Source organism: Lactuca saligna, chromosome 1 (genome assembly GCF_052625555.1).
Source record: "Lactuca saligna cultivar CGN05327 chromosome 1, ASM5262555v1, whole genome shotgun sequence".
In the NCBI taxonomy this organism is placed as follows: Eukaryota; Viridiplantae; Streptophyta; class Magnoliopsida; order Asterales; family Asteraceae; genus Lactuca; species Lactuca saligna.
In genome coordinates this window covers 65,650,658-65,674,235 of record NC_136417.1, presented here as the reverse complement: position 1 = coordinate 65,674,235, position 23,578 = coordinate 65,650,658, and the positions used below count along the sequence as shown (strand labels likewise).

The 23,578-nt window shown below is 37.5% G+C and overlaps 1 protein-coding gene across 1 annotated transcript; it reads left to right on the top strand.

Moving 5' to 3' along the window:
* Positions 1-21,949: 21,949 nt before the first annotated feature.
* On the top strand, positions 21,950-22,992 carry LOC144998891 (uncharacterized). The gene is made up of 3 exons (XM_078958621.1): positions 21,950-22,039; positions 22,228-22,330; positions 22,757-22,992. Exons 1-3 carry the CDS (start codon positions 22,033-22,035, stop codon positions 22,848-22,850), a joined length of 204 nt encoding a protein of 67 aa, XP_078814747.1. The 5' UTR covers positions 21,950-22,032; the 3' UTR covers positions 22,851-22,992.
* The last annotated feature ends 586 nt before the right edge of the window (positions 22,993-23,578 follow it).

Below are 23,578 nucleotides of genomic sequence, written 5' to 3'. Positions count from 1 at the left end.
GGTTTGGGACTTGGAGGCTGGAAAATAAGCCAACAAGTAGGGATTAAGATGCTTAAATAGGGTGCAAAACCCCAAAATTAGGGTTTCATTCTGGCTAACCTACTTATCGAGTTGAGGCTCTCAACTCATCGAGTAGAGGCTCTCAACTCATCGAGTAGATTGCTTAAAACCCACGTCCCTTTCTAGTCTCCTACTCAACGAGTTTGGGGCTACCAACTCGTCGAGTTGCTCTATAAAAATGAATAAATTATTATTTAATGCATACAAGAATCATGCATTACAAAGGCCCTTAACGCATGGTCTTAATCCATTAAGACCTTTCTACTACTTGCATGGAACACTTCTAGCCTTTAGGACTTCATTTTTATCATTTAGAACCCTTCCTAGGGTCTGAAAGGATAGCTTAACACGTCCGAATTATAACATGCATAATATTGGGACTTTTTAGGACAAGAATGGTGTCATAAAGCTATCAAGGCAAGATGTACATCATACAAACATAAAGGCAGAAGCTTTTTACCTCTTGGAGCTTCTATATGACAATATAATCTCATATCTTCAAGCTTATCTTGCTTCTCCAACACTTTGATGCAATCTCATCTTCTTCAACTACTCAAAACACACACTTTTAACTCATACACTCAAGAGAAAGGTTAGGGTTTCAGGAAAATGGCTCAAATCTATAGAAGCTGAAATGATAGAGGGTTATGAGCTCATAAGGATACTTATATAATACCTAAAACCTAAATATTAGGGTTTTCTCCTGACGTGAGTACTCCCAGCATACTAGGGCACGCCTAGTACGCTCAGTGTATCCTTATGTACGCGTAGTGTACACCTCCTAATCTAAAATCGTGTTATTAGTCATTACAACATCTCATGGCTATATCCTTCCAACCCCAAAGACTAAAAATGACAATGATAATAATAAAGGAAAGATTCAAAGATACCTGCAAAATCTCGGGATGTTACAACTCTCCCCTACTTGACCTAGACTTCGTCCTCGAAGTCTACTGTAACAAGCAGATCTAGATAATGCTCCCGCATCTCGGCCTCTGGCTCCCAAGTCCACTCAGATCCCTTCCGATTCTGCCACTGTACCTTTACTAAAGGTATCTCCTTGTTACGTAGAACATTTATCTTCATTTCTAATACATCCACCGACTGCTCAACATAATTCAGGCGTTCATCGATCTGGATGTCATCCCACCACCGCATCCTCGTCTAATATGCACTTCCGTAATTGCAAAATGTGGAAAGTGCTATGAATCTGACAGATCTCGTCCGGAAGGTCCAGTCTATACGCCACCTTGCCAACCCTGGAAATAATCCAAAATGTTCCAATATATCGGGGACCCAACTTTCCCCTATTCCTGAAGTAGATCACACCCTTCTAGGGTGAGACCTTCAACAAAACCATTTTGCTGACCTAAAACTCCAACTCGGATCGGTGTCAGTCGGTATAACTTTTCTATCGGCTCTGAGAAGTCTGCAATCGCTGGCTGATCTGCTAAATCTTCTCAGTAGTCTGAAAAACCACCTCAGTCCGACCCATGGCCCAATGTCCAACCTCACCTTAACAGACTGGGGTGCAACATCTCCGCCCAAACAATAGCTCGAAAGGTGGAGCACCAATGTTGGAGTGAAAGTTGTTGTTGTAGGAGAACTATGCTAGGGGTAGGTAGGAGTCCTAAATCCCGCCGAAATCAATGACATAGGCCCTCAACATATCCTCAAAGGTCTGAATGGTCCGCTCGCTCTGGCCGTCTGTCTGTGGATGGTAGGCGGTGCTAAAAGGTAATCTCGTGCACAATTCTTCATTGAACTTTTGCTAGAATTGGGAGGAGAATCAAACATCACAGTCTGAAACAATAGAGATCGGTACCCCATGGCGAGTAACAATCTCACTGATATACACATCGGCCAACTTCTCGACCGACAAACTCTCCAGTATTTCTAGAAAATGGACACTCCTGGTCAACCGATCTACGATGAGCCATATAGCATCATATCCCTTCGATGTCCTTGGAAACATGGTGATAATGTCCATCGTGATGTGCTCCCATTTCCACATGGGAATATCCAGAGGTTGCAGCGTGCCATGCGGCCTCGGATGCTCGGCCTTGACTATCCTGCATGTCAAGCAACTCTCGACGTACCAAGCGATCTCTCACTTCATGCACGGCCATCAGTAACTCAAACTCAGATCCCGATTCATCTTGGTGGCCCCTGGGTGATTGGAGAAATGAGACTTTTAAGCCTCCTCTAGTATAATCTGTCTGACCCCACCAAATACTGGAAGCCACACCTGACCATAACGGGTCAATAATCCACGACTATCGTACACGAATTTGGCGATCTCGCCCCTGATCCTCTCGATTTTCCAATTCTCATGTCATACACCCTCATCTTGGTCCTCTCTAATCAATCTCACCAGTGGGGAGTCCATGGAAATCCTCATACACGATGTCAGAACAAAAGATCCAACTGACTTGCGGCTCAAGGCATCCACCACCATGTTCGCTTTACCTGGATGGTAAAGGATCTCGCAGTTATAATCCTTGAATACGTCCAACCACCTGTGATGCCTCATGTTCAAGTTCGGATGATCCATGATGAGTCTCAAGCTCTAATGGTCCGTGTAGATGGTACATCGGACCCCCATAGAGGTAATGCCTCCAGATCTTGAGAGCGAACACCACCACTCCCAACTCAAGATCATGCGTGGGATATCTCAACTCTTGGGGCTTCAACTGCCACTATGCATAGGCTATCACTCATCCTCTCTGCATGAGTACCGCTCCCAATCATGTGATAGATGCATCAAGGAAAGCAGATTATCCTCTACTCCCTATGGAAGGGTCAAGATTGTAGCCTCTCAAAGTTACTGTCAGAGGGTCTCGAATGTTGCCTACTGCTTAAGGCCTCACCGGAAATTAACCCCCTTCCTCGTCAAACAAGTGAGGGGTACTACAATTTTGTACTTCATAGGCTCTCCTAGGTTCCTCACCCTACCCTGCCATCAGCTGCTGAATATCCCCTACTATTGTTAGCAAAATACTTCATGAATATGATTGCATGCAAAAAATCTTAAATAATCCTTCGACTAAAAGTATCAACCCTACAATGGTTAGACTCAGACGAGAGTTACACAATAGGGCCAAATTAATCACTCTGAGATTATTTAACCTTTGCAGCATGCAACTTAACATATTCATGAAATAGTTAAATCACATCAATATGAGTCCCACAAAACACGAAGCAAGTAGTATTCACGCATCGAGAAATCCAAACTAGTGCACCACCTAATCAGGCCATTCTATCCAATCATTAGACATCCATACTAGTATGCAGTTCTAAAAGATCAACCATGATGCAAATAAAGGTATCCCTCTTAGCATTCTATCATGCAGACCTGAGCATATCCTTAGCTCTAATCTAGCATGCAATTCTCATAACATATAACATAACATTATATGTCGGTATTCTAGGAATCACTTACTTGAGCCTGGCCGATTGCATGCATTGCACCCCTGTTTTTTTATAAAAATCTTTTTAGGAAAATTCATCATTTTCAAAAAAAAAGTTACCAATTCCTTAGTTTGAGTTCAAACAAACCCGAGAGTGTGCCCGTATCTCTCAAACTTGGCTCTGATACCAACTTGTAATATCCAAAAAATTCAGAGTAAAATTCTTATTTTTAAAACAATAACCATTCACATGAGTTGTTTCAAAACCAATCAAAGTGATTACATTATTTAAACATCAAAGTAAAAATCATAAGTAGTCAATGCAGAAACTCTAGGGGATGTTGTGTTGTTACGTCGGGCACTTCCCTTTAGAACCACAAGTACCTAAAACCATAAACATAAAATGTAAGCACAAAGCTTAGTACGTTCTCCAAAATATCATATACCATACATAAAATAGAGATTAATATGTGACATCCATAACCTTACAGTCACTATAATGCCATGAGTCGTATCTTGGTCTTTCCTTGGTATGTCGAGGGCCAAAGCACGGGTTTTACAAACAAGTGTTAAGATCCACCTCCTGGTCTTCCATGCAAGTATCATAAAGACGACTAGCATCCTACATATAATTGCCAAGGTCCATACATTGGTCTTCCATATAATTTTTCGGGAGCCATATGTCTTTCTGTAACAACTCATTTTAAAATAAATAAATAACTAATGAACCCTAGAACCCGAGACGTATTTTTAAGTATTGTATTTTAGCCATAAGTCTTACTAATTAATAGGGTGTGCACATAGGGGGTGTTAAAAGCTACATTTCTATTATTTGAGGGTTAAATGGTAACTGTCAGAATCGAATGGTAATGAATTATTAAAGATGGGGGCTGTTTGGTAAGTTTTAGAGTTAATTTGAAAAGTTTTCAAAGTCTCGATACTGAAAAGCCTGACTGGCTCCTCTCCCTACCGGTGTTACACCTGTTGCAGCTGCTGCGACAACTGTCTCCACAAGGGCTGCATATCTATCATCAGAAATACTCCATCATGACGGTCTTAATAGACCGAAACATCTCCGGAATCTGACCCCGGGCAATCTAAACCACCTCCTTGCGGATGATCTCCATGACACGATCCTCTATCAATGCTGGCCTATCCTAGCTAATAGTCCCGGGTACTATTAGGGCACCCTGACTACCCTGTCCTGATCCTGATCCGAATCCAGTCACAAAACGCCTCATAACTACCATACTGAAAATACACCAGGAAGATATCATATAATCCTCATAAATAACAGGGAACCAACTCTCGACTAAACCCTAGGGGTTGTGACTTCCTTGATATGCGTGTGGGTCTTGTGCTTTAAGTAGTACATGCCCATACTACATTCCATACGTACCCATATTTGTCTCAAGGATCATCACAAGACCTTAACAATAAACATAAGCATAAGCGAGCACTCAATCCTCTCTCTAGAGGAAGGCTAAACTGTTGGATTAGTTTCTAAGCCCGTAACCATATTTGGTAAGTACTTGACCCGGTTGTGCATGGTCGTTTTGGGTTGCCTTCACCAAAGCAACTTGGTTGGAGAAATAGTAGAGAAAGAGGTTATTATGATTTATTAATTTATTATAGGAATAATATATTAATAGGAGAAACCATATTTATTTAATTAATATTGGTCAATAATTAATTAAGAATTAATTTTGTGATCAAATGTAATTAATTAAGCTGTAGGGGCTGAATTGTAATTATGTGATAGTTGCAAATTAGGGCAATGGATGCCCTATGGGAGAGGTGGATGAATTCAAGGGGATAAGGCCCTTGAAATCGTCCAAGGATAAGGCTTTCAAGGCTTATCTTATGGTTACTTGGTGGGCAAACAACTAGATAAGGATAAGGACCGAAACCCTAATTTATACCCTATATAAAGACCCCTAAGCCTAAGGAAATCGGCCACTTGTTCCCTAGGGTTCCTAGAGCCGATTTCTACCCTCTCTCTTCTCTCTCTCTCTTGCCTCTCCAATTGCTTGTGGTGTTTGTGAGCCATTAGAGGTACAACACTTGTGGTAATTGCTTTCAAGACCAAGAGATTGAAGATTAGTGTTGTTATTTCAATATAACATCAAGAGGTATGTGATCTACTCATCTATATAAATTTCGAAATATATACCTACTAGCTAGGGTTCTTATTGTGTTCATAAAGTTGTGTATCTAATACAGAAAACATATATCCAAATCTAGGGTTGCATGCACACATAGGATTGTTTGTACAAAACCCATCAGTGGTATCAGAGCCTTTGGTTGAATTGTTTTTAATTAGTATTATACAATTGTATGAATTTGACATTTTAGGGTTTATGGCCAATAAACCCTAGGAGGCTAGGATTTCGATTTTAGGGTTCTTGAACCCTTGTGTTCAAAATATTGAAGGGTTTTTCAAACCCTTTCGTTATTGCCCAAGATTTCGAGATCTAGGGTTTGCAAACCGTAGGTTTTCGAGATTTGCCTCCTCCCCAAGATAAGTCCCTAAAATTTAGGGATTTGGATAATCCCATATCTTGTAATTATCTTCTAATTGTTAAATATGGTAATTAAAGATTTTGAATTATCCCCTCCCCAATTTTCGAAATTTAGAGGGATATAAGGAATTAAGATAAAATTCATTGTTTAATTTATAATAATCCTTTATGATTTAGTAATTAAAATTATTTGTTTAATTTAGATAATTATTAAATCAAGAGTTTTAGTATTTAAAATTTTAATTTAAAAGTTATAAATTTTGAAAATTTTAAATTGAGATTAAAACCCTAGTATTTTTAAAATGTTTAAAATACACCCTATACTATTATATTATTACAAGATTAATATATATATATATATATATATATATATATATATATATGTATGTATGTATGTATGTATGTATGTATAGCTAAAATGCTACTCTTACCGTTAGTAGGCCTCATTTACGAAGCCGATCTATAAGGGGGTATAAGGTTATGGCCTATAAAATGGCCGTTTAATGGGTATCCACTCTTATCCACCGCTTCCTTGATTGGTGGAGGGTCATTAGCCGAACGGGTAGGATAGGACAATTCTCTCTTCATTAATAAGTATAATGAAACTATATAAAGTAACTAAACGTTTTTACAAAATTCCCAATCCTAGTTACTTTGGGAAAAAGTGAATTGATGCAATCCCATGAAATTACACTTTGCACCCTTGCTAAGAAGTTAGTGGAGCGTGTGTGGTTAACCGGCACACTAATTGGTTCTAAGCAAAGGTGGCAAAGGGTGACTCATTGTTTGTCATAGTTCGATGGAGCGTGTATGGTTAACCGGCACATTGAATAGGTGACTGTAACATTGAGGGCACCATGTATATTTGCATGGTTATTCACACCCACTTTGTGATCCTCGGCATCCCAGTCACAAACAAGAGGGGCATATCGAGATTTAAACATGCCATTGAAAAGTTCAATGAATCTCAAGAAATCTAGGAATTCTCAATACATTAAAAACCTAAGCCTTATGTTTTTCATGGTGAGGAATTAGTGAATCGTCATTCACTTACCTCCAAATTATTTGCATGTTGGATTACGGCATCCCTTTTCTAATGTGTAAATAATTTTGTTGGATCCTAGCCCTAATTTTTCATTTTGGGTGTTTAATTAGAAATTAAATTCTAATCAAAATTTTTCCTTTCTATTTGCAGATGTCTAACGCAAACGCAAACAACACTGCTGCTGGTTCATTCTCGCTAATGAGCCTATGTCAAAAGGTGACATTCGACGGATCAAATTTCAATGAATAGATAAGATACATTCGCATGATTTCCCGATACGAGGACAAAGAATATATCCTCGACGAGAAGCTTGAAAAGACCAATCCGGAAATCGCTACTCCCGAAGAAATGGCTGTCTTTGAGACCCATGAGTGTGATGCAACGAAATTCCATTGCATTATGCTGGCCACTATGAATCTTGAACTCCAAAAGTCCTATGAGGACATGTATCCCTATGAAATGCACCAATATTTTCTGGAGAGGTACCACCAAAGCGCAAGGCAAGAGCGCTACGAGATCATCACCAACATGATCACCGGTAAGATGGGAAGTGGAGAATCCCTTATCTCGCATTTGCAAAAGATGCAAAGGTATGTTGATCATCTTCGCAAGCTAAATGTTAACTTTAGGGAAGACTTGGCTATCGACATCATTCTCCACTCCTTGCCCTCGTGCTACAACCAATTTAGGATGACCTACCACATGAACAAAGAAGAAGTCACCCTAAGCAAACTCCAAGGACTCCTAAGGACTGCTGAGAGCAACCTCAAGGACAAATCTATTACACCAACTCCCACTCCACGCGCTGCTCTTGTTTTGTCCATTGGGCAAGGGAAGGGAAAAAAGAGAAAGGCTCCTTCAAAGAGCCACCACAAGGGAAATCCCCAAGATTGTTCCACTACTAGTGGAACGAAAGTCGGTCCCACTAAGCCCAACTTAATCCCTAAGAAGGCAGAATGTCACCACTACCACAAAATAGGACACTGGAAGAGAATCTTCCCGGAATATCTGCAAGCCATCAAGGATGGGAAGATCAAGCCGTCTTTCGCAGGTATTTACACAATTAAATCTAATGATTCATCACGTACTATTTCTTGGGTTCTTGATACAGGATGTGGTTTTCACATATGTTCTGATTTGCAGGGACATGTGGAGCGTGGAAGAATAAATCTAATCATGGGAAAAAGCAGATCGTCACCTGTCACCAAGTTTGGAGTTTATTCTTTAGCGCTTAGTAATGGATTAGGTTTAGATTAAGATAATTGTTGCTATTCGCCAGATATGGCAAGAAACATCATTTCATTTCATGGTTTGTTTAGACAAGGATTTAGATATTCGTTTGATAATGAGAAAGGTTCAATTTATGCTTATCTAAATGGTGTCTTATATTTTGAAGCATTGCCTTGTAATGGAATTTATGAAACTGTTATGGTTGTAGATAACTTAGAAAATGATGTGTTGTGTGTGGATTCTTCCAATGGTTTGGATAAAGCATGCTTGTGGCATTGTCGTCTTGGACATGTCAACAAGAAACACATAGCCCAACTCCAAAAGGATGGAGTGTTGGAGTCATTTGACCTTAGGGACGATAACGTGTGCGAATCTTGTTTACTTGGAAAGATGACTAAGTCACCCTTCACTGGTACTTGTGAAAGGGGTGAGGGTTTATTGGATCTCATACATACCGATGTATGTGGACCCTTTAGATCCACCACAAGGGATGTGAACCGCTTCTATGTGACTTTCATCGATGAGTATAGTAGATATGGGTATATTTACTTAATCAAGCACAAGTCGGAAACCTTTGAAAAGTTCAAAGAGTTTAAACAAGAAGTGGAGAATCAATTGGGCAGGAAAATCAAGATGCTTCAATCCGATCGAGGAGGAGAGTACCTAAGTCTTGAATTCCACGACTATCTCAAGGAATGCAGAATAGTTTCGCAATTGACGCCGCCCAGGACACCGCAGTTGAATGGTGTGGCTGAGAGGCGTAATCGAACCTTGTTGGACATGGTTAGTTCCATGATGAGTCGTGCTTCACTACCTATCTCATTCTGGGGGTATGCCTTAGAGATTGCCGCCCATATCCATAACTTAGTCCCTACAAAGAAGGTTACCAAAACACCTCACGAGATGTGGACAGGGAAAGCCCCCTCGTTGGCACACATCAAGGTTTAGGGTTGCGAGGCTTTCATAAGACGAGAGACTCACGACAAGATCGAACCTCGTAATGAGCAATGTATTTTCATCGGCTACCCGCATAAATCCTTTGGGTATCTCTTCTATAGACCGAGTGACAATGTTGTCTTCGTTGAAAGGAGAGGGGTTTTCGAGAGCAAGAACTCATAAACCAATGGGACAGTGGGAGGCAAATCGATCTTAAAGAGATTTAAGAATCGAGCAATGAAGGAACCTCTAATGCTGGTGCTCAACCCGAGGAGGAAAATCCGATTGAAACAATTGACGAATCCTTACCTTTTAGACGTTACGAAAAAGTTAGAGTTCAACCCCAGTTGTATGGTTTTCATATTACTACCGAAAGGGTCACGTATATTAGTGATAGTACACTAGTGAATCTAGATGAACCTAACAACTATAAGGAAACCATGGCAGACCCGGAGTCTGCGAAATGGAAAAAGACAACGAGATTCAGTCCATGTATGACAACCAAGTTTGGAATTTGGTTGACAATGTGCCCGGACGTAAGACGGTTGGGTGCAAGTGGATCTTTAAGAAAAAGACGGACATGGATGGGAATGTGCACACATATAAGGCATGATTGGTTGCGAAGGGCTTTACTCAAACTCCCAGAGTTGACTATGACGAGACCTTCTCACCAGTTGCTAAAATTAAGTCTATTAGGGTGATGCTAGCCATTGCTGCATTTCATGATTATGAAATATGGCAAATGGATGTCAAAACCACTTTCCTTAATGGGAAGTTGGCTGAGGATGTTTACATAGCTCAGCCAAAGGATTTTGTCAATGCGAAGCATCCCAATAGAGTGTGCAAGCTTGAGAAGTCCATTTATGGACTTAAGCAAGCATCTCGCAGATGGAATCTTTGCTTTGATGAGAAATTCAAAGAGTTTGGATTTGTACGAAGCGAAGATGAATCATGTGTCTATGTCAAAGCGAGTGAGAGTATAGTTAGCTTTCTCGTATTATATGTTGATGACATATTACTCATATGAAACGACATCCCAACACTGCAGGAAGTTAAGTCCTGGCTCGGGAAGTGTTTCGCTATGAGAGACCGAAGTAAGACACTAATAGGACTTAGTCAGAATACTTACTTGGACAAGGTACTAAAACGTTTTAGTATGGAGAACTCGAAGAAGGGAGAATTACCGATCCAAAGTAATGCCAAGTTGAGAAAGACTCAAAGTCCGATTACCGAAGCCGAGATAGCAGAGATGAGCCGAGTACCTTACGCTTTCGTAGTAGGCTCAATCATGTATGATATGACTTGTACTTGCCCTGATGTGGCCTTCGCTTTAAGCATGGTCAGTAGATATCAAGGGAACCCTGGCAGAGCACATTGGACCGCAGTCAAGAATATCCTTAAGTACCTTCGGAGGACCAAGGAATGGTTTCTGGTTCTTGGAGGGAGGGATGACTTAAAGGTGCGAGGGTATAGTGATGCCAGTTTCCAGACCGATAGGGACAGTTACCGTTCGCAGTCAGGCTGGGTCTTTACCCTTAATGGAGGAGCAGTGACTTGGAAAAGTTCCAAGCAAGAAGCCGTAGCGGATTTAACGTGCGATTCAGAGTACATTGCAGCGAGTGAAGCATCAAAGGAGGCAATATGGCTGAAGAAATTCATTGGAGACCTTGGATTTGTACCTGCCATAACTAAGCCTTTGGAAATTTTCTGTGATAATGAAGGAGCGGTTGCCTTGACCAAGGAACCAAGGGATCATGGTAGACCTCGCCATATTGACAGAAAATATCACTTTATTAGACATTGGGTAGAAGAAGTAATCCTCGTGGTTAAGAGGATATCGTCAGAGGATAACCCAGCAGATCCGCTTACGTAGGGACTGAGTAGGGTTAAGCATTTGCAGCACGTTAGGAGCATTGGGCTGAAGGATGATGTTAGTTTGGATTAGATAGTTTAGAAATGAGTAATAGATAATTGTAATTGACATTTGATGATTGAATAAAGGAGTGTTATTTATTAGTATAGCTACTATCTTATGTTAATTGGTTGACTATTATTTTGATTTGCATGTTTTGACTTCCTCAATAATTGAGTTAATTAAGAATAATTGAATTATTCAAACGATCCACAGTCGTTCATATGTTGGAAGTAGGTATGAATGAAGACTGCCATGAATTGGTGTGTAGATTGTCTAAAAGGTATTAGACATAACAAAGGTTTGTTATAACATTCATGAGTGCTTATAAATAAGTTTTGAGCAGGAATAAACCCTCACTTGCTGGAATCACTTCATGGAATCTATCACGAGTGATCGCAAGATGATAATATCATATGGTCTTAAAACCAAGATATATGGTTTATTGGTTGCTAATTTATTGTACATTGATTATGTGAAACCACATCAGTAAAGTGATGTCATAAAACACATTGTTGTGTATAACTGATTAGTGAGTAGTAAATGCATATAAGTCGAAGTTTATCGGTTTCTTTTATCCTTAGAGGGTAAAGCGATATCAAGGCCCCACAGTGATTTTGATTTAGACTTATGTGTCGGGCCCGGTCAAGACTGAATTGATGTGTTCAATGAAGTTCTATGTAAAATGAATCTGAGATCGAGAAACTAGCTGCTGGACAATGAGTATGACTATGTTCCATGAGATTGTCCGCACGATATCTAAAACAGAGGACTGTACGATCCCTTATTTAAAGGACAGGTTATTGATAAGATCAGAGTTCGACAGCGTCTTTGAGAGCTACGATTGCTAATCGAGTTATACTTACAATTGTGGCTACTAGACTTATCCAAGTGGGAGACTGTTGGATTATTGTCTAAGCTCGTAACCATATTTGATAAGTACTTGACCCGGTTGTGCATGGTCCTTTTGGGTTACCTTCACCAAAGCAATTTGGTTGGAGAAATAATAGAGAAAGAGGTTATTATGATTCATTAATATATTATAGGAATAATATATTAATAGGAGAAATCATATTTGTTTAATTAATATTGGTCAATAATTAATTAAGAATTAATTTTGTGATCAAATGTAATTAATTAAACTGCAGGGGCTGAATTGTAATTATGTGATAGTTGCAAATTAGGGCAATGGATGCCATATGGGAGAGGTGGACGAATTCAAGGGGATAAGGCCCTTGAAATCGTCCAAGGATAAGGCTTTCAAGGCTTATCTTATGGTTACTTGGTGGGCAAGCAACTAGATAAGGATAAGGACTGAAACCCTAATCTATACCCTATAAAAAGACCCCTAAGCCTAAGGAAATCGACCACTTGTTCCCTATGGTTCCTAGAGCCGATTTCTACCCTCTCTCTCTTTTCTCTCTATTGCCTCTCCAATTCCTTGTGGTGTTTGTGAGCCATTAGAGGTACTACACTTGTGGTACTTACTTTCAAGACCAAGAGATTGAAGATTAGTGTTGTTATTGCAATATAACAACAAGAGGTATGTGATCTACTCATCTATATAAATTTCAAAATATATACTTGCTAGCTAGGGTTCTTATTGTGTTCATAAAGTTGTGTATCTAATAGAGAAAACATAGATCCAAATCTAGGGTTGCATGCACACATAAGATTGTTTGTACAAAACCCATCATAAACATCTCACACTGGCCGATTAACCCCACAAGACTCATCCACGAAACTTCCACCAACCATGCAACACTCGTGTATGCTAGTCATTCATAACGTTGGATCCTATAGAGAGTCGAATACTCGGCCCTACTCTAAGCCCACAAACCAGACAAGGAACATGAAATAAAGCCAAACCAAATATTATCAGTCTATAGAATCTTAATTATGTATAATTATGATGCATACACTAAGGAACTACAGTAATGTTGTCAATTCCATATAAAGAAGAAGATTAGGGTATCAGGCATCATACAATCAGGAAATTCTATCATGCAATTTCTGAAGATCTGTAGCCTATCACTAGCAAGTTGTACTAACATATCACAATATCAAATAGTAGTGTGATATTTTATGGTCTACTTACTGGCTCTGATTGATCGTACACATCGCATTCTCCTTTAGTATTTTGAAAACCTTTTGAAAATCTTTTTGAGAATCTTGTCCTTAGTCTAAGACTGGATTCACACGAGCGTTTCTCCAATTCACTCAAACTAAGGCTCTAATACCAACTTGTAACGCCATAGAAAATGTCAACAAATTTTAAACTTTAAAAAACGATCCTTTTACAAATAAAATGTTTACAAAAATAGTTTTCTCAACATTAATTAAAAACCAGAGTTTCCTAAGACTTAATCTCTTGTAAAACCGAGGATGTGTATGGTTACGCCTTCGCCTTGTCAAAATCATCAGAACCACCTGAAACAATAAACTAAAACCGTAAGCACAAAGCTTAGTGAGTTTCCCCCAAACTACCACCACACAAAACAAAACATAAACTTAAACACTCACTCCTGGCCCAATCAACCTCAGGCTGGAATACCAGGCATGTCAACGATGGGTCCAGACATCCTCGAGATGGAATACCCTCGTATCATAAGCATATTAGCCCAATCAGCCTCGAGCTAGAATACCAATATATTGGGTCCAATCAATCATCAGTTCGGAATACCCAGGGTTTGTTGGCCTACTGCCTCAACCATACTGCTCCTCCTGAGCATCCGTGCTTACGGCTTACAGCCGGTCCGCACCGGGTATCTTGGCCTACTGCACAAAGCAGGAATGCCTCAGCCCAACTAAACATAATATGTCGACATATAACAATCAAGATCAAGTAGGCACATAATACAGGCAACAACAATCATACAACTTACTACTGCTTACTAATCCTCTAACCACATATAGTCCCGCTACCAGCTAACCCCCATAGAATGCCTAACCATAAGTAGCTAGAGGTGAGATAACCACCCGAACAGATAGTCCTACTCTAAAGCCACAACCAAACAAGGAACAACCAAGAGAGCCTAGACCAAGAGTTCTTAGGCTATCCTACATAACCACTGACATACCATAAAGGCACTCCATAGATGATAACCAGAAAGCACATATAACATACAATTCTATTGGTTATTACCAAAAGCAACAAACTCTATATCAGGAGACATATCTAACTGATCACTATAACATATCTGCATACTCAATACTAGAACACAAATCTACCAGATCACTACAGCATAACAACATACTTAATACTAGAACACAGATCTAATAGATCACTACAACATAACAACATACTAAATATCAACAATCCAAAGAATGCATAACCGTATATACTCAGAGGTGAGATAGTCACCCAGACAGATGATCCTACTCTAAAACAACAACCAAACAAGAAACAGGTAAGAGAGCTTAGATCAAGATCCCTCGGTCTATCCTACATGACTATATACAGTCCCTAGAGCATCCCCTACTAGCAGATAATCAATACTGGTGGGCCGACATTGGTGCCTTCGACCCACAAGTACAGCGAGGCGAAACTCACCTCGATGTACTATAGCAACGAAGGACTCTACCAACTTCAACTCATTTCCAATCACCTACAGGAAGATACTTGAGTCAATACATGATCACAGACCATAGTCACTTGCAACAGTGACCACCTCACATGAAATGACGATCAGGATTAAGTAAGAAAACTTAACCCATCAAGGACTTAATCACTTAAGGGTATGATTGATTAAGGTTTGACGTAGTTGTTTTCTGATGAAATAATAATCCAGTCAACAGCCCAAATATGCGCCCGATTATTGCCCAAAATAAAGCTCCTCGATTCTAGGGTTTTTACATAAAATGATAACCAGGGTTAGTGTTCCTTACTTAACCAATTAAGGACTTAATCTATTTAGTCCATTATCGCATCAAGTTAATTATGGAGAATTATTAAGTTATTGTTTTATGTTTAATTAATAGTTTTAACGCGGGTCCCGACCAACTCCAATATTAGGGTTTTCTTGATATTAGGATTTCTAAACCCCAATTAGGGTTTCCAACCCCTAAAGTTAATTGATTATCTAATTAAATAAATAAATATATAATTAACAAATTGGGCACCACCCATTGCCACGTTGGGTGATGGTGGTCGACGGAGGTCCATGGCGGTAGGAGGCGGCAACCACCCATACACGATGACGGGTTGAATAATATCCCAATAATCCAATATACATATAATTTCTTACAACACACATACACACACTAGCACCAAAAGAACAAGGAATAAGCCCAATACAACCACCAAAAATGGTGGCCAACAGCAGCAGGAAGTGGCAGCCACCACCTCACGGTGGTGGTGGTGGGTTCTTTTTTGGTTCCAGGTCAAGCAAATAACACCAATACATGAGCAACAACACAACACACACATACACGTGACACACACACACTAATAAATGCACATAGCCACACATACACGTGACACACACACACACTAATAAACGCACACAGCCACCCATATATGGTGGCTGATGGCTACCGAAAAACGGAAGTGGCAGCAGCCACCATGGTTGACGGCCATGGTGGTCTTTCTACTTGATTTTCCGGCCAATCACATGTATTCAACGTCATCAATACTGAATACACATGCACACGCGAGACACATACACAAACCATCCACAATCACCTTCTTGGCGGCAACGATGACCGGAGGAGATATGCAAAACGGGCAGCCGTAAGGAGCGACGTCGGCGACAGTAGGAAGAGAACTAGCTGTTGTGGAATGGAAAAGAATACTCAGCTTGTCGGTGACAAGAGCACCGATGGTCCAAGAGCCGACAAGGGATAAGGCGACGAAACAGAAGTAGAAGAAGAAGAGGCTGATGTAGCAGGGAACGGAGTTTGCACCTCCACCAGAATAGGACAACAATAACTATGAGTTCTGCCCTTCCGACTTCTCATTGCCATGACGTTGACTCGTCGGTCTCCGCTTACATCGGCAACAACGGTGGTGGTATCGACTCGATGGTTTTGACCTCGACGGTGGAGGGAGTGGTGGCTGGAGGGGTGGAGGAACAAGGGTGGCAGCTGCAAGGTCGTTTAGGGTTAAGGTTTGTGATGGGTAGATGATGCTTAAAAACGAAAGGGAAGATATCAGGTTCAAGTCCCGTATCATTTTTAAACATTCCATCCTTTTCTACATTTTCAGTCCCTCCCCCCTCCAATCCTTTTCAAACTAAGTCTATATGTTACCATTTTTACCCTCAATATCCAAAAAGATAACTTTTAACACCCCCAATGTGTATCCCCTGCTAATTTAATATTACTTTAGGGCTATAATAGAATAAAATAAAATATAATAAAATATATCTCGGGGTTTTAGGGATTATTTATTTATTTATTATTATTATCATTATTAATTTATTTTTAACGGAATGTTACAAAACGTCTAGCATGAAATTACGGACCTTACATATTTTAAACATATTGTGCCTTGTGTGATTATTGATGAATATGTCACTTCTTTGAGGAGAGAGATTGATTGTGCTTCTTGATGAAGAAGAAATTTAAGAACAATTGATTTCTTGTTTTGTGAAGCTATTTCTTTATGAAAAATTCAATTGGAAGAACATAAAAGCATCAAAAGTGATGGATTACTAACATAGTTTACGAGGTGTAAGAGTTGTTTGATAGTTGATGATTGAGTCAAAGATTGATTGAGTTACACTCAACTTCTTATCGAGACTTGGTAACAACGTAAGAGACATATCAAACAACCTGTATCATTTGATTCATGGAATAGAATGTATGTTTGTATTTCTAATTCTTTTCTAAATGAATCATAGTTTCTGAAAGACAATGTTGTACTTTCTTTGTTTATACATTCATATAAACATGTATATATCTATTATTATATCATATAAGCACGAATCTTGCATTGTATTGTGATAAATCTACCCAACTATAACACTGCACTTCCAATTTTTTTCTTATTAGAAAATTATACTTAGAAAATTCTACTCAATATTACTCAATATAACAATGAAACATGTTTTGCAAGTGAATGTCGTAATCGGGCAAATTTTTCGAAGCACAAAGCTCTAATATGAATATATGAAAATATGATGTTATTATAAACAAATAGATAAACTTATGAAAATATATTTTTATTTCTTGCATTTAACTCTAGAATAGTAATGAAACCTCAACGACCCACTCAACATAAGAAAGAAATAAATGTATAAAAAATGAATACAACGAAAACATCTATCAGAATTTGTTACATTTAAACTACAAACTTAGTTTTCTGTAGTTTATTATAGAGCAAATCCATCACATTTCATTATATTCAGGAATCTTCTAAAACTTCATAATCATAAAAAAAACAAAAAACAAAAATAATGCAAATCCATAACAATGTTTTGTCGGTTGATACTCAAAATTAATTAAACAGGTGCAAAGTATTTAAATAAGTCGCTTAACTCAAGGAATTTTTTTAAAATCTAAATATGCTTTATTTACGTGTGAGTGAAGATGGGTGGGAGTTTGTATTTATAAACTGGTATTTGAATATGATCGTCGCTTATTACGAATTTCAAACCAATTTGGTTTCTTAATTTCATAGCATACCCCTCATTCTCTTATGTTCTTTTTGCAATATAAATCAATAACTAATTGTAATCACAATTATTTTTTATTTTACTTTTTGGATGTTACCAAAGGTGATGATTAATAGTAGAGGTTGCATAAGTTGGTTTTGGATGCGTGTTAGGTTTGGAAGGGTTGTTTCATGGAGGCTTTGTTTTCAGGGGAATATTGATAAGGTTGGAGAGACATATGATTGGTGTCGAATATGATACATTTTTACTGTGACAATAGTCAATTTCGGATCAAGTCAAAGTCAACAAGTCAAACCGGACGACTCAATTAGCCCTTGCATATTAGGGTTTACGTTGTGTATTTACTAAACAATCCGCTATTTTTAATGAGAAAACATCATTGGAAAATTCGTATGTTTGAATTTCCATAGCCGTGAAAATGCTAAACATTGAACCAAAACGATAAAACACTATTGCACACTTATTGGGAGTGTGTAGGACCTTAAAACATGGCTTAACGGGGTTTACGGACCTCGCATTGCAAAGCCGGACACTCAAAAGGGTCACAAACGAAACCTCTCTCAATCGTTTTCACTATACCTCTTTCTATTTGAAATCTCTCCCAAATCTCTCCCAATCTCTCTCAAAAGTTCCCATGACTTTTTGAAGTCATTCGGGTCATTACGACCCTTAACCGTGTCAAAAATCGCTTAAAACGAGGTTAGAACGGGTAAAATACCCCAAAGGACCCGGAACCCCCCCTTAGGGCCGAAGCCTCTTAGAGGCCGGACCCTCTCGGGTTGGAACCGCAGCGTGCGAGTCGCAGCCCCGACCGCAGCCAGCGAGCCGCAGCCACGCCGGCGTTAGGATCCTCGGACCGCAGCTCCTCCCCCCAGATCCGCACCCGCTGTTCGGTTTTTAGGCTGCTGATGATCGAGACTTCGCCCTGAACTTTGGATTTCAGCACTTTCTACCCGGTTTTCAACATTTTTAATATTTTAAGCCCGTTTTTAATTATTTTAACGTGGGACTTTCTCCAGAACTCATATTTTAACATATGAGACCATAAATATTCATAATTGATATATATTTTTATGGAAATATTTATTTAAGATCAAAATCTATTAAGTGAGATCTTGAGGTGGAGTGTGGATCTTTCCATAATAATTGGCACAAACAACCACCTCATGCCCATTCCTTTGACCAACTATTGTACTCCCCACTATTCCTAGTCACCTCAAGGCCATATCCCACTCATTTCCCAGCAAACTCACGTCCAAATGAGCTGGAAAACTCTCTTTCACTCTTAACATCACTCATTTTCCTCATTTCCACCAAGTATCAAACATCACTTTTCTCTCAAATCCTCTCAATCATATTTCGAGTTTCAAGGGTTGATCATCAAACTTTCTCTCATTTTTGATAATTTCATCACTCTCCTTATGATTATTACATTCCCTCTTACTCAAAATCATAGATTGCTTACACAAACATCATCACATTCATGTTAGATCTTCGAAAATTCAAGTGATCCTTCAAGTGTTCTTTAATTGAACACTTCTCATCTTCAACATTCACCCACTGAAATCACTCAAGGTGAGTTCATACCCCTACAATTTCGTATTTTCTTAAGTTTTAAGGGGGGAAATACAAGTTAAAATCACTAAGAACACAACTAAATATTTCTAACAGCTTTCATCAGAAAAGTTGGGCTCCATTCACGGGTTGTTTTGGTCGACTTAAACATTTTTGTTTTCAAAACTGTATTATATGAAAATAGTTCAGGGTTATACCTTTAAAATGACTATTTGCACATCTCCATAAGATTTTTCTACAATTTATGGTGATTTTTACAAAAACTGCCTATCATATCAAGAGCCAATCCAGACCAGTTTGTGTTTATGGATGTTTTCACTTAAGTTGGAGGTCACTAAAAATCATGGAAAAATTTATGAACAAACTAGACTCATTTTACAAACTCCCAGAATTTAAGGATTATCATTTGGACCTATTATGAAGTTTTTATAAATTTTCTAATGACAGTGATCGAAGTTGTTACAAATAGAAAAATGCTAACAATTTAGTATCACTTTGTAACATGTTGAGCAAGGTGTATATCTTTATGTGCATGTATGTTATTGCAAATGAATGACATTTTATCTTAATATGTGTGTATATATATATATATATATATATATATATATATATATATATATATATATATATATATGCATGAGTAAATTTATGGATTTTGATACATATACAAAGGATAACAAATTGTTATAATCAAAGTACATTCATTTTACTCAAACAATTGAATGAACCACGTTGAATATAGTTTACGTACATTACATTTACCACCCTTGTTTTGATAAACTATAATAGGTACAGTTTATGATACATTGCATAAAACACTCATACAAAAATGGTACATATATACAATAAGGGATTTTCATTTCATTATACGTAAATATGTTAAATACTTTGTGAGACATTCGCTTCACATTACCAATAAGTCCTGTATTGTAACCAGAGTCTCTTAGAAGGAGAGCGTGATAGTTGTGTATAGATCTATATTGGGATTGACAAACCCACACCTGAGCTGCATGCAACAGCTAGACCGGCAGGTCTGAGGTGACAAATGTCATAACATTTCCGACGCCTGAAGAACGTCGTTTCAGGTCCACTAGGTCATAGCATGGTTATAATAAACTCACAGAAAGTATTAACAAACATAAGAATTTACGGGAATTTCATTTAATTCAAACGCGTTTATGTCGATTTAAACACATATCATTTTCTAACAATAAGAGATGTTACTTATACATTTTGGTCTTCGGTTATAAGACTACATTACACATTTTAAGGAAAATATCGGATTTTCTGAAACAATCATGACATTTACAAGAGAAAGACTTTTACTAGGATTTAAAACAAAAGCTTATGAACTCACCAACCTTTGTGTTGACACTTTTTCAAACAACTTGTATTTTCAGGAAATCACTAAACAAGTATTAAAGTGCATTTTGAGGATGAGACGTTAAGGCGTCAACATTTCATGTTTTGTCAACATATTGTAATTGATTTGGAAACATGTAACTAATACAATGATGTAACTCTTTCAATTATATATATGTTAGTTATGTTTGCTTAAATTACTATTGCAATGGTGGTTATGATACTATACATGAAATCCTCCACCCCCAACGTTTCCACCATCCTTGGTTTGGGGGTGTAACATTTACGTACTTACTTCTCTTAGATCTACCAAGTCATTGAATAATGTCTTTTAGGGTGTTCGTAGATTCATTGAATAATGTCTGTGTTGGACGGCTTTGTTCATTATATATTTGCTACAAGTTATCTAATTTATCTTTGTTTCATCCATCCGATGTAATCTTATCTTTTTAATTTTCTCTATAAACATTTAAAAAAAATAAATGTATTATTTAAGAAGGATAATATCTAGTTACAATTATATATCCAATGGTTATCAACCGGTTTAAATTGGATTCATCGGATCGTATTGAATCAGTTAATTTCTAACACAACAATATTATTCTTTATCTATGCTAAAGGGAAAAAGTTACTTGACACCCTAAAAGCTTTTAACTTTTGTGATCCTCTTAGTCACCAAAAAATATTATCCTCTTCTAATAAAATGTTATTAAGTGATTAGTTTATATAAGTTTACATTAACTTTGGCACAACATATTGTACGTGGAAAAACATTGCTAAATAATGTAGAACAATACGCATATAGTTGCAATTATAAATATAAAATACTAGGTGTAAAACTCGTGTATTATACAGGTTGATTAAAAAAATAACATATTAAAATTTATATAATAAGTATTTTTTAAAAATAAAATTTTAAAATAAGAATTAAAGAAACATATTAATTACAATTTACTATAATATTTATTATATTTGACATTTTAAATATATAAATATAAGATTATGTGACTTTTTAATTTTAAAAATTGAAAAAAATCACAAATTAACATGTAAATAATATTTATTTAAAAAATATAACAAAATGATAAATTTTAAAAGGAAGATTAATATATGATAAAAAAAATAAGAAGCTCAGTAAATTATATTTATATACCATGAGGTAAGTATATATTACTATTTGAAGTAATTTACCAATTCAAGGACCAAACCTGCTAAAAAATAAAGGTGTGGGTCAAAGTGTAAATTTACTCAAAACACTACTATGTATACAGAAAGAGGTCAACAACCCTTCTCATTCAACCCTCTTCTCTCGATTTCCTCTTCAATACCAAACAAAACTCTGACAGAGATTTCTTGATCGACGATGACTCATATCCTTTCAAAGGGTTTTGATTGTGATTGTTCGTTTGTTATGTATTTTTTTTTAATTCGATTTCCTATTCGATCTTATCCAATCTAACGAAAATTCTAGGTATTTGTTTATCGATTTTAATCTTCAATTGATTTCGTGTCTATAAGCATGTGAATCTTGTATGCTTTCCTTAATGGGGGATCTAACGCGGCAACCAGAGGGAGAAAGATCGTGAAAGAGCCAATGCTCGTAATGGCGGCAAAGGGAAGACCAAAGACGATGGATTGACCCCTGAGCAACGCCGTGAAAGGTTCGATTTTTTGCCCTAGTTTTTTAGTGATTTCGATTTGGTTGCTAATTCTTGTTAAATATTGCAGCGATTTAGTTAATCATTGAGTTTTAAAGTTCAATTTAGCTTTTAATACAATAAATTTAGTATCCCTCTTCATGAGTCAACAATCAATTGTCTTGAATTGATCTGTCGTTTGTCATGAAAAATTAGACTATAACCTAAATACTCAAACTTTTTCTACTATTATCCGCATATAAAACAATGATTCTGCTATAGTTCAAGGCTATCTTTTTGCTTTTTCTTGATAGTTCCGTTGATCTTTTCATCTCAAACATCTTATGAGTTTGATACAGCTATCATCAATTCAATCTATTTTACTTTGTGTTTTATCAATTTTGTTTATAAAATTTTCAAGAACCTGTAATTAAACTTGTGAATATACAGGGATGCAAAAGCACTCCAAGAAAAGGCTGCAAAGAAGGCAGCACAGGCTGCAGGGAGTGGTGGTGATGCAGGAGGTAAAAACACCAAGAAATAACAGAGAGTATCATCTCTTTTTTCTTTTTTTATGAATGATTGTATCCATCTATATTTAACATTTTATATTAATTACATGACATTATGAAAAAGTTTATTCTGCAGATTTATTATTATCTGACATAAATATTCTTCTTTTGTCACATGTATTTTGTCTGTTTATAATTTGGCTCCTTTAATAAAGTTGTGTTTTGCTTTCCATGCTTTGTATGCTTTTGTGTTGCTTCTCTCACATGTTTCTGTTTTTGTCGTGCTAACTTATTTTCTACAAGTTAGTTTTTTTATATGTTTGTGTAAGCTAGTTTTTATCAATATAAGGAAGCTATTGGTAAACAAAGAATTATTTTCATACTTATTAACCTACTCAATGAAGGATAAAGTTACAAACGTAGTTAGACAAACTCATTTGTGTTCAAATTTAATTGAAGTATCAAAATAAGCAAGTCAAAATCAAAAAAGTTTGGTTGTTCGGTTTAGTTATCAATAATACCATCTAGGGTAAGTTCTAATAACAAAACATCAAATGTAATTAAAATAATATAAGCCAATGTCTTATAATTATTTACAATAAGTTTTATTATTATGAAAACAATATTTAGCGGTATTGTTGCTAAGGCCATGCGGTGCGTTGCGGGAAGCAAAAGCGAGAATGGATCCCGCACCTCGGAACACAACACCGACGGTGCGGGATAGGAGAGCTTCCAACTTAGGTACTAAAGGGGTTTGTCG

Bases quoted from the DNA above. Each gene is read 5' to 3' on its own strand.
- LOC144998891 (XM_078958621.1), top strand. The intron at 22,331-22,756 runs GTTCGATTTTTT...GTGAATATACAG, and splicing joins CCTGAGCAACGCCGTGAAAG to GGATGCAAAAGCACTCCAAG.